This window comes from Mauremys reevesii, linkage group 2 (genome assembly GCF_016161935.1).
Source record: "Mauremys reevesii isolate NIE-2019 linkage group 2, ASM1616193v1, whole genome shotgun sequence".
Classification (NCBI taxonomy): Eukaryota; Metazoa; Chordata; order Testudines; family Geoemydidae; genus Mauremys; species Mauremys reevesii.
In genome coordinates, this window is record NC_052624.1 from 243,255,110 (window position 1) to 243,270,713 (window position 15,604).

Genomic DNA, 15,604 nt, shown 5'->3' on the forward strand with positions numbered 1-15,604 from the left:
GAACATTAAAGAAGAATACCAATGGCTGAGATAGTGAGCAGAGCAATTTAATCAGGAAAGCACATCTTGTGTGTATTTGATAGATTTCTCCCCTCCTACCCCCCATGATGAATAATGAAAATTCATGGGAACTGTTTTGATCTTTTTGCCTAAATTTTATAACTGCAGGGCCAAGAGAAGCTAGTGCTCAGATTCTGCTGCAGACAAAAGAAGATTTGTTAACAAATCAGAAATTTCAAAACCATATCCCAAATTAAATCAATACCAATGCCTTTTAATTTAAAATTGCATAGAAATAGCTTTCTAGCAGAAAATGAGGTACATAATCCACTCAATCTTCTGTCAATATCTATCAAAACACATCATCTACAGCTTTGTTTTACCTATATTCCTACAAATGCCTCCTAAGAACAATGAATTATACATACTCTAACTACCTGCAGTTATAAAAAGCAGCAAACAGCAGTCATGTGCCTCTAAGCTATCTGGAGAGAAAAATGAACAGAACTTTTTATCCCTGTATTAATTTTGTAGATACTATTGCAGCAGTCACATCAGTATTCCTAACGAGAATGGAAGAGCCAGTGATAAACTCATGGGTGAAGCTTCCTCTTAGGGAGGCTAGCCCCTGGCCTCCCCCTTCTGGCAAATGCCCCGCCCCCCACTCGCTGCTCTCAGACCCCCCATAGCCCCAGCTGGGGAAGGGTGTGGGTGTGGGTGTGGGTGTGGGTGTGTGTGCGCGCTCAGCCCCGGCCAGGGTTGAGTTCTCAGCCTCAGCTGGGACCACAGCAGAGATCTTGACCCTGGCTAGAGCTCTGAGCCTCGAGCCCCTCCCCCATTCCATCTCCTCTCCCATTCCACCCCCACTCTGCCTCTTCCCTTCCCCTCCTTCTCCCCCCGAGGCCCTGATATCGCCCTTGCTCTTCTCCCCTCCCCCCACTGTGGCCCCGAGACTGAAAAAGCTCTGTGCCCCTGCTGCAGCCACAGGGCCACAGTGAGGAGCAAAAGCTCCTCCAGCCCCAGGGCCACGGCGGAGGGAGGTTTTTCCAGGGGCCACAAATCTGCCACTGTCCCCAGGAGCAGCTTAGCCTCCCCCAGCCTCCATTATACACCGCCCCTGGATAGACTATAGTTGTTCTAATGGACACTCCTAAGAAAATGTGTGTCAGAATCCTCCAGTAATGGCCCAGGACAGTATTGTTTACATCAGCATTGTGTGCTGTTACTGTAGAATACTGCCATTCAGAGGTGAAAGTGAGCCGGTACGCCCCGGTATGCTGTAGCGCCAAGAGCCGGTGTGCCGCTACAAGGGCGGCCTGGCTTCCCAGGCGGCAATTTAAAGGGCCTGGGGCTCCCAGCAGCAGCTGGACCGCCAGGCCCTTTAAATTGCCGCCAGAGCCCTGGGGTAGTAGCAGCGGGGCTCTGGGGGCTATTTAAAAGTCCCGGGGCTCCCGCTGCCTCTACAGCCCCGGCCCTTTAAACCACTGCCAGAGCCCTGCCACCGCTGCTACCCCAGGGCTCTGGCAAGCTCTGGCGGCTACTTAAAGGGCCCAGGGCAGTAGAGGCAGGGGAGCCCCGGACCCGTTAAATAGCCCCCGGAGCCCTGCTGCTGGAGCCCTGGGGTAGCAGCAACAGCCGGGGGCTCCGGCAGTGGTTTAAAGGGCCCGGGGTGGTAGCAGCGGCCGAGCCCTGGGCTGTTTAAACTGCTGCCGGAGCCCTCGGCTGCCGCTGCTACCCCAGAGACGGAGGGCACTTACCGGTACAGGGCGAGCCGGGGCTGGCTCTGACCCACCCCCCATCCCCGTCCCTTTTGCCTGAGACCCTGCCCCTTCAGGGGGCCACAGCTGGCCCCAACCCAGCCCCATATCGGTAAGTCCCTATTTCTATTTTCACCCCTGCGGCTATTCCAGTTGTCTCTGGACCAAGGCTAAACTTGCAGTTGCATTTTGTTAGAAAACAGAATAAATTAAAGAATTTGTAGCATTTACTTAAAATTTTTAAGTGACAGTTGGATCAAATTAGTTACACATTGTGATTGTTTGGCAAATTATGCATCTATTAGCACTTCTATTCAGAATCATAACTTACAAACACAGTGCAGGCGATATTGCATTTGAGACAGACCATAAGCTAACTGTAAATTAGTAGGCCCTGGTCATACTCCCAATAAAGTAAATGACAAATTTGCCATGGAGTCATATGCAGCAGGATCCGGCCCTAAAGTTGGCATTAGAATAGATTAGGCTTGAACCATTTTCTTCTCTCATTTCAGGAGGGTCATTTTTATTATTATTATTTGTATTATGGCTGTGCCTAGAGACCCTAACCTACATCAATATTCCATTAGGCTAGGCAATGTATAAACAGAGTAAAAGAATTCCCTGCTCTGAAAAACTTAACATCTAAATAGACAAGACAGAAAGGATGGGAGAGGAAATAGAGGCTCAGTGGGGGAAGAAACTTGCCCCAGGACACACAGCAGGTCACTAGTGGAGCCAGGAATAAAAGTTGGTTCTCATTTCCCAGTCCATTGCCCTACGCACTGGGACCACACTGGCTCTCAAAGAATGGATTCATTTTTTGCCATTCTTGTTTTGTCATCAGAATGAAAACATGGGAATATTCATTGCAACTTTTTAGCACATGGATGCAAATGGCACTACACCGAGATGATATTATAAAGTATTGGGACAATCTTTGTAACAAGAATGGAAATGGTGCAAAAACTTATTCTAATTAAAAATTTGAAGACTGCAATTCCTCAGATACCATATAAAGGACATCCCCACATCTTCCCTGAAACATTCATTGCTCAAAATTCTTTAGATAGACTAGTACTTAAAACTCAGGCTCTCTAGGCCAGAGAAATCCACTGAAGTCAATGAAACTTCACTGATTTATACGAGCAGAGGATCGATCTCTCTCTCTCTCTCTCTCTCTCTCTCACACACACACACACACACACACACACACACACACACACACAGTTTTAATCAATTCTTAGCATAACTAAATTGTGTGGTATCTGTTCAGATTAACATAAAAAGTTATGAATAAAATGACTTTGGCAAAGTATATATAATATGAACAGAAGCAGAACATTATCAGGTATTTAGCCCCTGAATGGAATAAGTTACACATTACAAATAAGCTATTTCTACCTGCTTCACCTATTACTACTCAGCCAGCAAATCATTGTTTCTTCCAGGTGCCAGGAGTAAAGTTTTTACTGAAGAAATAGGGACAGAAATTGATGCAGAAATAACTGAGCAAGATCAAAAGATTTCTATGCAATAATTACAACACAAAGGCCACTTAAGTCCATTGCAAAGACAACCAAAACACTCTCTCCATCATTACGATATTTTTCTGTAGAAAATTCATAGCAGGAGCTTGTCACTTTCTAACAGGCTTTCCATGTCCTGAAAGTTTTCATCAACATGCAGCTTATATATTCACAATTCTCTTTTCTGTAGAAACAACGATTATAAACTTAGTTTTGCTTCATCCTTTTTTGTTCTTCGTGTAGAAATAAAAGTATCCTTCCATAGTAATTAAATTATGCAAAATACAGGCCTTCACAACAATCTACCTCCTTGATAATTAAGGCTACTAACCAGGATGAATAGTACCTGCACTCCCATGCACCCCTCTAAGTTATATGTATATCATGTTGATTGATATTCTCTCATTTTCCTTGTACACTCCTGTCTGTCGCCATCTCTGTTTTCTTATACTTAGATTGTAAGCTCTTTTGGCCAGGGACTGTGTTTTTGCTCTGTGTTTGTATGGTACCTAACACCAGGGCCGGCTCTAACTTTTTTGCCGCCCCAAGCAAAAAAAAAAAAAAAAAGAACGCCGCGCTGCCCGAAGCCCCCGCACTCCCGAGACACCCCCTCCCACTCCGAGCACCACCTGGGCGAAAAAAAAAAATCCTCGAGCGCCGCCCCACCGAACCAAAAAAAAAACAAAAAACACCCGAGCACCGCCCCGCCCCAAGTGCTTGGTCAGCTGGTGCCTGGAGCCAGCTCTGCCTAACACACTGGGGCTCTGGTCCATGACAATGCAAATAAGAAATGTATATAAATGACATTGCCACATCTTCACTCCCCCACCAGTATATCAACTCCATCTCTAACATATCAGCTAATCAATTCTGCTGTCTCATGTCTCCAAATAAAATCCATTCTGACATCTCCAAGTTTTGGTACACGTGCCCCAGTTAATATATTCTTGGCTCTCTCTGTGAAGGAACTTTCTGTACCAGTACAGGGAACTGAGTCCTAAACTCCTGAGTTTTAAAGATCACGAGCAGGCATTCTGTAGTGAAGGCTATAAAATAACTTTTTTCCAGATACATTAATGGCAATTGATAAATCTCAGCACCCCACAAGATTGGGCCTGTTTCTTGGACCAGAAAGAAGTGGGGAATTATCCATATTTATTTAAGATCCACTTATCCAATAAAAACAACCACTGCTACAGTATGTTAACACAGGCATATTTTCTTTGTACCATAATGTGAAGTGTAACATATATGCTAAGGAAATATAATTCGCTGTTGACATGTTCAAGAAACAGAGCATCTTTCTTGTTCTCTCAAAAAGACCATCACTGGCTTACATCATTAATTGATGGGTGTAGTATGCCAACGGCATTAAATACTTTTCATGCCAACTGACCTTGCACTACCTTATGCATGTTTTATAAATTGATACAAAACTTCCTTAATTCAGAATGAATATTTTCTTTTCTAGTGCAACCTGGCACCAGTGTTTATAATGGAAATGAAAGCCTTTTCTCCTAGAAAACAACTAATGATAAAGTATTATAAAACATTGTCAAAAACGATTCATTCGCTACTTGATTTAAATTCCTATGGAGGTGTTTTTTCCCCGAAGTATTTAACAGTAATGCTGATTACTTCTACAGCACCCTTCTTCCACAGCTCTCCAAAACCCTTTGAAAAGGGTTTTTACAGAGAGAGAGCTTCTGAGGTTCAGAGAGATAATGCAATTTACCCATCCTCATATGTGAAGCCAACAGCAGAGCTGGGATTAGAAAACCTAATTCTCCTGGCTCCCAATCTAGCCACTAAACCACATTAACTCCCTTCATAAAAGGAGGGGACCATTTAATCCCTTAGCTGGTGAGGTATAAAGGCCCACTCCAAAGCCCACTGAAGTCCGTGGAAAGGTTCTCACCAACTTCTGTGAACTTTGGATCAGGCCTTGGAAAAACAACAATGCTTCCAAGTGTACTAAGACTGTTAAATACTAACAGTACAAAATGTTTGTATTGAATGCTCTAAGTAAAAAAGGGGTTAAGCAATAGTCAATTGGCTGGAGTAGGAGCAAGAAGTAAGTAGAGTAATACAGAATAAATAACTTAACATGCTAAGCACTTCGGGAAAGTATCTGAAGGGATATTTCCTGTAATAATTATGTGCACAAAACCTGAATTAGTAAGGTGTGATCTATCTGGGGACTGGAAAATACAGTCTGGTAGCTATGATTAAAAAACCTCAAATAAGTCACCGACACAGAAGATCATTTCTGAAGGAGTCAAAGAGGAAATAGCAACCAGCAGCAGGAACTGACAAGTATTCTTTAACGTTAAGGTTCTTTTGCTGTAGCACCTCAATTTCAGGAGCTCCAGTCTATAGAATAGCTTAGTAAATATAAGCTATGGACATATTTTTGAAAATTTAGTTCAGCTCAGTGATTAATCAGATTCACTATATGCAGACAGGAAGCTCTACGGAGGTGCCTGTAATGTTTATTCTCTGGTGGTTCAGAATTTGAAGATGTACTGAACATCTGTATGTTGTGAAATAGCTCTGGCATCTCAACACAAGTGAGGGTTATCTCTATTAGGTCCATCCATGTTTTGTTCAGAGCTTTCAAAGTATATTGATCAAAGATAAATTAAAACAGACCCTAGATTTCTGCTGTAGGCTTGAATTTAGTTGTCCATTCTGAATAAATTTGCACCTGTTGTTCTAATGTGTCACACAGAATCAAAGCTCATGGAAAGTAAATTAACTCTGTCAGATACAACATCTTTAAACCAATTAGTGTGGGGAAGTCAGATAACTTAGGTGGAGGAAGAAATCAGCCTTAGCATTACACAAATTAATTCTGCCACTTTTAAAAGGCTGCCACAGGTGTTTCATACAGGGCTGGTGTCAGCCTTAGGTACTTGCTCTAAAGACACTGCAGGATAATGTATCCTATTAACATTTCTTTATAGAACCTAAAAAATAACAAGGTACTTTGATTGGAGAGAGAGCTAAGACTTGATTAATTTTAACATATGGTAAATAAATATAGGCGATTTTGATGCTCCCAGCTACATAATTAACTCTGATGATTCATGGGTGGTTTAACATCTGAGATTTCAACAGTTTAAATCTTCCAACAGTACAATAACTAGCTTAACAGCTTATCCTGGTGGTGAAGAAAAATATTTGACATGCAGTACACTGTGTGAGGTATCTTTGATCACACAGATGTTTATATTTGAGAACACGGTGCTTCCAAAGCTATTATCCAACATAGGAAATGAATCATTTATATCCAAGTTTAAAGGTCAAAAAACCAAAAAACATGTTTACATGCTGATTGCAAACACACACTCACAAAACAAATAAAATAGTATATCCAGGAAATTCAAAGACAAGGCTTAATAGCCAGAGGACACCCCATCCATAATTCACACCAAAAGACACAGTGAAGAGTTAAAAACACACATTTTATCATGTACATCTTCAATATAGGTTTTCATTTGGAGCAGGAGTAACTGTTATTTGACAAATTTTCCTAAAAGCTTGAAATCAACAGGTCCTCCTCACTTACCTTCAGGTGTAATCTGGGGTGAGGCCCAGTTACCTGAAAATTTCCCTCTTCCCCAATGTATACCTTACAAAAGCTTCTTGTATTTGAATATATCCACAAGTTTGCAAAATTGGTTATAAAAATGTGTACTGCAAAATTTGCTAAAGGAAGACTGGTAACAACATAGTCTCTGGCCCGTTTTCAGGCTGCAGTTGAAAGTTCAGAATGTTATGTTGTAAGCTCCTGAAAGTAGGAATAATGGTTCTAATTCAAGGTGCTGAAGCCTGTGCCTCACTTCAATCACATGAGTTTAGAAATAGGCCATTAGGCCTGATTCTCAGTCATGCTGGGGTCTCTTAACACCTGACAGCATAAACAGACCTTAAAGTGAGAGCAGGTGTAGTTTACTTTGTGGATCCTTTATGCTGTGCCACTTGGTATAATGAGGCTTGAGCATAACTGAGAATTCAGAAGATTGACTTAAACAGCACTACTCATAAACTCAAATTTAGACATGTGCTTATTATCTTACAGAATTGGGGCCATAATGTGGCACAAAGATATAACAATGTGGGGAGAAAATGCTAAAATAAAGGTATAATTATCCTTTGTAAAAATAAAGGGTAGCAGTTCAAAGGATTGAAGTTCTAATAAAACATACTGATCCTTTCAAAAGAAATCTGCATATAGATTATTTATATTTAAGGCCAGGTCTATAGTTACTGGGACTAGGTGTAGCATCGCAGAAGTCTATTGAGCTACACAAACGCACAGGAGCAGATGATCTGACCCAGAACTTTTAAGGTAAGATTATTTTCCAGGAGCATACTTTGTTACATTAAGTTACAAATCCCTCATTTTGGAAAAAAAGTGCACATGCACACCTTTTATATCTATCTATCTATCTATTATAGATAGATAGATAAACTGTTCCACTGTGGATAAATAATGAAATTATTGAGTGTGGGGAAAGGGGAGAGACAATGACTCTGTAGCCTGGTGATTAGCACGTTGATGGGGGAGACCCAGAATCCAGTCCCCACTGTTCTAATTGTTTTTTAAAAATTATATATATATTCCATATTTATAGTATGTTTTGAACTTGGAGAATTCTTTACTGAAATTCAGAAGTCTAATGTTATTTTGAGAACATACAAATTCCTTTTATGAGTCAAAAGATTTTATAATGCATCCCAATGGGAAAACTTAAATGCATGAAGGGTGACAGAAAAGCCTGTTATTTGAATTGTTGCAGAGTCTGCTTTGTTTCAAAGGAAGCTTTCTGTTTTAAACACATATACACCTCTACCCCGATATAACGCCACCCGATATAACATGAATTTGGATATAACCCAATGCTCCAAGGGGTGGGCTTGTGCACTCCGGTGGATCAAAGCAAGGTCGATATAACGCAGTTTCACCTATAAGATGAAGATTTTTTGGCTCCCAAGGAGAGCGTTATATCGAGGTAGAGGTGTAGTTGATTTCACCAAGATCTTTTTGATATCAAAATAAACCTCAATACCAGGCAGTGGCATCTTCAAAGTAGAGCATGAGGCATTACAGCATACGAGCACAGAGCTAGCATTATTAACAACCAGCTGACAGACCAGCACACATCCTATGACTTGATAGTCTGTCAATAATTAATGCATGGGAGAGGAAACGTTGATGGGGAGGACAAAGATAATAAGGAACCCTGTGGATATGAAATACAGGAAAGCTGAAGGAAGGGGATGGCACGTGAGGGCTACATTCACAAAGAAATTTAGACATGCCAACACTGAGCATTACCACCCTAACCTGTAAACACCTAAAAAAAATCACTGGGATTCCCAAAGCCTGAGTTAGGTACCTAGGCTCCCTATACGATGAATGGGGAAAGAAAGGCTCCTTAGACTATGATTCACAAAGACCAGCATGCTAGGCAGAGAGCTGCCTAAACTAGCTAAGATGATGGGTGTGTCCTAAGCCCCACTACTCTCAGGGAGATAGGCGCCTATGTCCAGCCAGCAGGGAGGCACCTCTCTCAGCTCATGATTCTCTCTGAAAACCCTCTGATGGAATTAGGCACCAAAGCTGTATCTGCAAAGAACTGTGGGGAAGAGGGCCTCCCTCGTAATTTTTAGCCCAGTGGTAAGGGTACTCGCCTGGGATGTGGGAGGTCCCTGATTCAAGCCCCCACCCACCAATGATGGGAAAAGATTTGAACAGGGTATTGCCCTACTGACTAGGCTAAGATACAATCTGACATGAGGCTTCCTCAGTCTCTCCTGGTGAAGCTGTACCACTGAATAAATAATGAAATTATTGAGTGTGGGGGAGGAGGAGAGACAATGACTCTGTAGCCTGGTGATTAGTGCATTCATGGGGAAGACCCACGATCCAGTCCCCCCTGCTCTAATTATTTTTTCAAAAATTATTTAGCCACCACGTAATAGCTTCAACAGGAGAGGCAGAGGAAACCCTACATCAAAATGCCCCATAGTCTAGGGGTTAGTCTGGTCAAACTACCTCAGCTGGGGGACTGTGGAATGGGCTTGCCCACATCTCAGGTGAGTACTCTAACCACTGGGCTAAAAGTTATGAGGCAGTTTGCTCAAAATGGCTGGTGAGAGCCAGCTCACCTATAAGGACCCATTTGGATAGGCAAGCTCAGACCACGCTTATCAGATCAAACCCCGCAGGAACAACTGTCTTCTCCCAGTTCGTGCATCAGCTAGGGCTTGGCTGTCTGGCATGGGGCTGTAGTGAACATGCTCGGAAACATAGGCACCTAGGGAACTTCTACTGCAAATACTTAGGTGTGGAATGAGTTTAGGCACCTACAGGGTTTGGCAGTACCTGAATGGGGATTTTGTGAATCCTAATGTGGTCTGATTCTGGGATTTAGGTACCTAACTGCCATTTTAGGTGCTTAAGTCCATTTGTGAATCTAGCCCTGAGAGTTTTAATGGCAATCTGTCATTTCAGCAGCAGTTTTCAGTGAAACGGTAGAGTGGCAGCTGTTCAATATTCCATATATAGGCCCCAATCCTACAATGAGCTCCACAGTGTGGAGTCCCATGGAAGTCAGTGAGGTTCCCAAGAGGTGCCCACCAGACAAAACAGCTTGAACAATTGGGGCCACTGTTTTTTAATAAAATGTGTTTAAATTGGCTGAATTTGTTGTTTAACTGTTCTATCAGCTACAACAGCAAAAGTTTTGCAAACATAACCAGGCCCTTTGTTTCATGCATGCTCTGTTGCCAGATGCAGCTGATTGGAAACAGTAAATAATTTTGGTAGTGAAGCTGGAGAAGGGACAGAATCTAGCTCACATGCTCTGAAATTTGCAGCCTGGGCTAGTAATCTCTAATTATTACCATTTTTTCATACAGGCTGACATATAAATTACAGAACTATTACGAGGAAATAATGTACAGTAGATTTTTTTATAGCCTTGCATTGATGAAAGAGCTACATTGTAGAACATACACAAAAATTGAAACTACTTGTCTTCTCTGGAGAAGACAGTATAATCAGTGTTTAAATAACATGTGAATAACTTCAGAGCCTACTTTAATGGTACAGAGAGTCCCATGTTGCTGAGGCAAAGTTACACTTTCAGGACCATTACTAATAACACCTTTTGGTTGAAGAACAGATGCTCTAATAGTCAGACTTCTAGGATTACCTGGGGGAAAATAGAGTAGGATTGAGGACTTTTAAACATATAAAAATATAAAAAATTCATTATACAAAGAAACCTTATAGCTCTGCTAAAATATGATGCCAAGCTTAATCTTGAACACCTCAGAACGTAACTTGCTCACATTTCACATAACCCTGAAATGAGTACACATGAAAATCACAGTGGCTTCTTCCGATGAACAGTGAATGGGAATAAAAATTCAATATTCACCACCACAGCTGCCTGCAGTACCTTGGCCTTTTAACATGAAAGAGATATTGTTGTAGTGTAGTCATTGCAGTGTGGAAAACAATTCATTTTTAATGAATCAGTGGGAGTTACCCGTGTGCATAGAAGACAAAAGGGAACCCCTTAGTATTGTACACGGACCCATATTGCAGTCTAGTTTTAGTAAAGGAAGTCTGCTGTTTGAGTGCTTAGCATTCAATGTGGAAAACTGCTGAAGATTGAAGGGTTATTAATTTGGGTAAGAAGTGGCACGGTCTAGAGATCTAAGCACAGACCTAGAAACCTGGGTTTAGATTCTGGGCTATTAGATTCTAAGAGAAAAGCACAGTTTGCAGCCCAAGGAACAGGGATCAAAGGTTGTTTTAAGCTGTTTTTGTGCCCCTCCAATCCTGGGCTGCTCCTGGAGCTGGAGAGGCCTCTAATTTAATTTAGACAGCACAGAGGACCTGTCTAAATTATGGCAGCCTCCCTGGGCTGCCCTATGAGCTGTAGTGCTGCCTGGAATCTTTTACCCCAATACACCCTTCTCACTTGCACCCCACTCTGACATACCCCTATGCCTGTGGGTCCTAAGGAGGCAGCCTTAGAGCTGTCACCCACAGTGCCTACACCAGAGAAATACTCCCCAGGATGGATATGGAGCTTATTTAGGGTTGCCAGTTTTCTAACTGCACAAAACCAAATGCCCTAGCCTTGCCTCTTCCCAAGGCCCCGCCCCACCCCTTCCCTGAGGCCCTGCCCCCCGCTCACTACGTTCCCCCTCCCTCGGTGGCTTGCTCTCCCCCACCCTCACTCACTTTCATGGAGCTGGGGCAGGGGGTTGGGGTGCGGGAGGAGGTGAGGGCTCTGGCTGGGGCTGTGAACTCTGGGGTGGGGCCAGGGACGAGGGGTTTGTGGTGCAGGAGGGGGCTCCAGGCTGGAGGGTTGGTCGGGATTCAGAGTGTGGGAGGGGGCTGCGGGTTGAGGCAGGGTGTTGGGGTGTAGGAGGGGGTCAGGTCTCTGGCTGGGGGTGCGAGCTCTGGGGTGGGGCTGGGGATGAGGGGTTCAGGGTGTGGGAGGGGACTCTGGGCTGGGGGAGGGGATTGGGGTGCAGAGAAGATGAAGGCTCCAGCTAGGGGTACAGGCTCTGGGGTGGGGCTGGGGATGAGGGGTTATGGGTGCAGGAGGGGGCTCAGGGTTGGGGTGTGGGCTTACCTCGGGTTGCTCCTGGTCAGCGGGGCTAAGGCAGGCTCCCTGCCTGTCCTGGCTCCGCACTGCGCTCCGGAAGTGGCCAGCAGGTCTGGCTCCTAGGTGGGAAGGCCAGGAGGCTCCGTGTGCTGGTCTCGCCCGCAGGCACCATGGTTCCTGGCCAATGGGAGTGCGGAGAAGGTGCTCAGGGCGGGAGCAGCGCATGGAGCCTCCTTCCCCACACCTAGGATCTGCTGGCTGCTTCTGGCATACAGCATGGAGACAGGACAGATAGGGACTAGCCTGCCTTAGCCCTGCAGCATTGTCAACTGGACTTTTAACGGCCCGGTCAGCCATGCTGACCAGAGCCAACAAGGTCCCTTTTTGACTAGGCATTCCAGTAAAAAACTGGGCGCCTGGCAAACTTAAGCTTATTCGCCACTCCAGCCTTTTTACACATCTGAAAGGAACCAGATCGGGGGTCAGGATTCACCCCAAGAAATCTTGTTTTTAATCTCGATTCTGATAGTTACTCCCCAATTGGTCTTAAGGAAGTCACCTAAATTCAGAGTCTGTAAAATGGGAACAATTATATCTCCCTCTTTTCACAGGGCTGCTTTGAAAATTAAATACATTTGTAAAGAATTTTGAAGATGAAAGAGACAAGGTAGATGAGATAATATCTTTTATTGGACCGACTTGTGTTGTTGGAAAGTACAAGCTTTCAAGCTACACAGAGCCCTTTTTCATGTCTGGAGAAGGAAGCAAAGTGTCTGAGCTAAATACAAGTTGGTTCAGATGAAGACAAATGAAAGACAGATGAAAACAGCTGCACCCATATTATTGTATAATCATGGCTTCAGTACTCAAGGAACATTACAAATTACTGTTTTAGAAATGATATATTCTTTTTTCCATGATTATTGCATTCATTTCTGTTCTGTGCTTTATTGCATATATATATATTATATATATTTTACCTTGTGAATCACTTGTGCATATTCCCAATTAGAAGATACTTTGCATGGAAATTATTTTAACGGAGGGCCATGTTTGATTTGTGAGTATATCCTAAATATAGGGAAATTTTGTAAAAAGTAGTATTATCAAAGTTCTCATTTCTGATTGATCTTTGTGGTTTTGAGGGTTATTTTTATTTTGCTGCCAAGATGACACTTTTGGTAGCTGTTTTATCTATAAAATCGTATCTATATCCATGATACAAAAATCTTACTAAAATAAAATGCAAATATTAAACAGAAATATTAACAATGTGCACTGTGCTGAAAATAAGTACAAATAGGCAGCAAAAGACAGAACAGAGTCCTTAGCCCTTCATTTTAAAAGAGGTTTATGAAGATTTCATTGGAAGTTTTAAATGAACTTTCTGGTTAAGACAAAATTAATTGTTTAAAAAAAATATCAAAAAGGAAATTAGGGAAAATTGATTCCAATGACTATACATTAGAAGATATGAAATGCGGACAATTGATAAGTGCAGCTAAAGGTATCAGTGAAAAGTTTACATCTTGTAGGGTTAACAACAATAAGAAGGAATATTTAGAATATATCAGAAATAAAAGAAATATTAGAAATGGTATAGGCCAAAAATGAGATAAACATAGCAAAACTATTCAGAAAATTAAGCAGTGACTTGATCATGGTTTATAAGTACTTCCATGGTAAAATGATTTCTGATTGTAGAAGGTTCCCAAATTTAGCACCCAATTATAAGATCCAGTGATTGGAATTTGAAACTAGACAAATTCAGACTGGAAATAAGATGCAATTTTTACTTAACAATTGGAACATCTTACCTAGGGATGTATCACTTAAAGTTTTCAAAATCAAGAACTAGAAGATATTTAAAGCTCAACTAACAGTTATGGGTTTGATGCAGGAACCACTTGGTGAAATTCTATAGCCTGTTGTATGCAGGAGGTTAGAGTGGATGATCAAAATGGTCTCTTTCTGGTGTTATAAATCTATGAATCTATAACTTAGCGACATGACTCAAACTTACATACCTAAATACCCATACATTTATTTGAATACGTTACAAAACTGTAATCTGTTGTTTTAATGTAAGGCCATTGTTCTATAGTAATTTCCACCATTAATTTGCTGCACAGATTGCAAAATTATTCTCATTAAAGATGAACTTTCAGCTCTTTACTCGGGCAAATATAAGCCCTATTCCTGCAATGGTACTTTGCACAGAGAGTCTGCCCCTAAGGATCCTTTTGTAATCCGTAAGGGCATATGCTACCTTGAGGCTCTGTGGAATTTACATTCATATTAAGGTTAGAGCTGGTTGCAAATTATTCATCAGACTGATTTTCAAATGAAAAACATCCTTTTCTCAAAACCAAAATTTTCCAAGGGGAAATTTCCATTTTGCTGAAAAATTTTGATTTTTTCCATCAGGAAAATCAAAATGTTGCCTACCCACATGGAAGACTTTTGTCAGTTTTACTTTCTGCCTGCTGAAGCTTTCCCAAAGATCTGCATCTCCTGTTTTGGATTAAGGATGGTTTTTCGCTCTCTCATATTTCTAATACAATTAGACTAATTCTCACCAATATTGTGCATAATTTTAGGACTATCAAAAGGCCTCTAACTTGGAACAGTTTGTGACTCGTTTCTTACTGAAAGAAACATTGAATCAGCTGCAGTCTCTCCAGAACTCCCTGGATTGTGCCATGGAAACCACAGAGGAGCAAACTCGTCAAGAAAGGTGAACGAAATGTTTCCCCCAGTTGGGTGTATGTCAGGGGCCTGGAACTAGGGGTTAAATGACATTAGAAATAAAAGTTCTGTATCTAGGATGCTATTTGGATTTAAAAATATTCCAGTGAGATGCACTTGACATACCCTGAATTTGCAAAGACTGTTTTGCATTTTATTTTGATGTCTTAGAGACTAAATAGGACACTAAAGGACAAATCTTGCACTCCTTAGTCAGATGTCAATGGGAGTTTTGCCAGAGGTAGGAGTGCAGTGTCTGGTTCTAAGGCTCTGATCCTCTGATAACATGTGGGTTCACTGCCTCATCTATGAGAGTGCAGCCATTTTGTTGCTACTTGGGATGCTTATTTTGCTTAATTTATTTTATTTCATTTCTTTGGAGCCTCCCAAAACATAAAACACACTATAAGAAATCTAACGTTGTCAGTACAAAACCTTAGTTCATTAGTCTTTCCAAATAAAATTTTTCCTATTAATAGACTCTCTCACAAGAACTAAGGCTTCTCTACCCAACAACAACATGAGACCCTACCAAAATCATCCCTAGCCCCTCCACCTACAAGTTTCCCTAACTTCCCTAAATGCCTGTCACAAAAGATGCACTTTGCAGAGTGCCCAGAAAGTTAACAAATCTGGTCTCTGGCAGACCAAGAGGAGAAAAACCAGCATCTTGAACTCCCCCTGGAAACTTATTGGGATCTAATGTAGTGCTCAGATTATTGTTGTTATAGGGTTCCTTTTTGATGCACTCCTCAACTAGTGGGCAGCCACATTTTTGCACGTAACTAGACCCTCTAAATTGACCTATTCTGAAGCCCTGTTATTATCAACACCATTACACACTGCCTATGGTGGTTTATGCAAGTATAGATGGTTGCCTGGCCCCAGCATACATCAAGCTCACTTGTGCTTAGGCTACATCTACAACTAT

At 42.0% G+C, this 15,604-nt stretch overlaps 2 protein-coding genes across 8 annotated transcripts in view; one reads left to right on the forward strand and one right to left on the reverse strand.

The window, feature by feature from the left end:
* NECAB1 (N-terminal EF-hand calcium binding protein 1) overlaps positions 1–15,604 on the forward strand; it is a 125,936-nt gene that overhangs the window by 80,890 nt on the left and 29,442 nt on the right. For all 3 annotated transcript variants that reach the window (XM_039524898.1, XM_039524897.1, XM_039524896.1), the window contains exon 6: positions 14,526–14,662. In XM_039524898.1, the coding sequence (XP_039380832.1) occupies positions 14,526–14,662 (137 nt within the window). The remainder of the gene's footprint in view (positions 1–14,525; positions 14,663–15,604) is intronic.
* Positions 1–15,604, reverse strand: part of C2H8orf88 (chromosome 2 C8orf88 homolog) — a 152,372-nt gene that overhangs the window by 60,928 nt on the left and 75,840 nt on the right. The gene's annotated exons all lie outside the window — the stretch shown is intronic.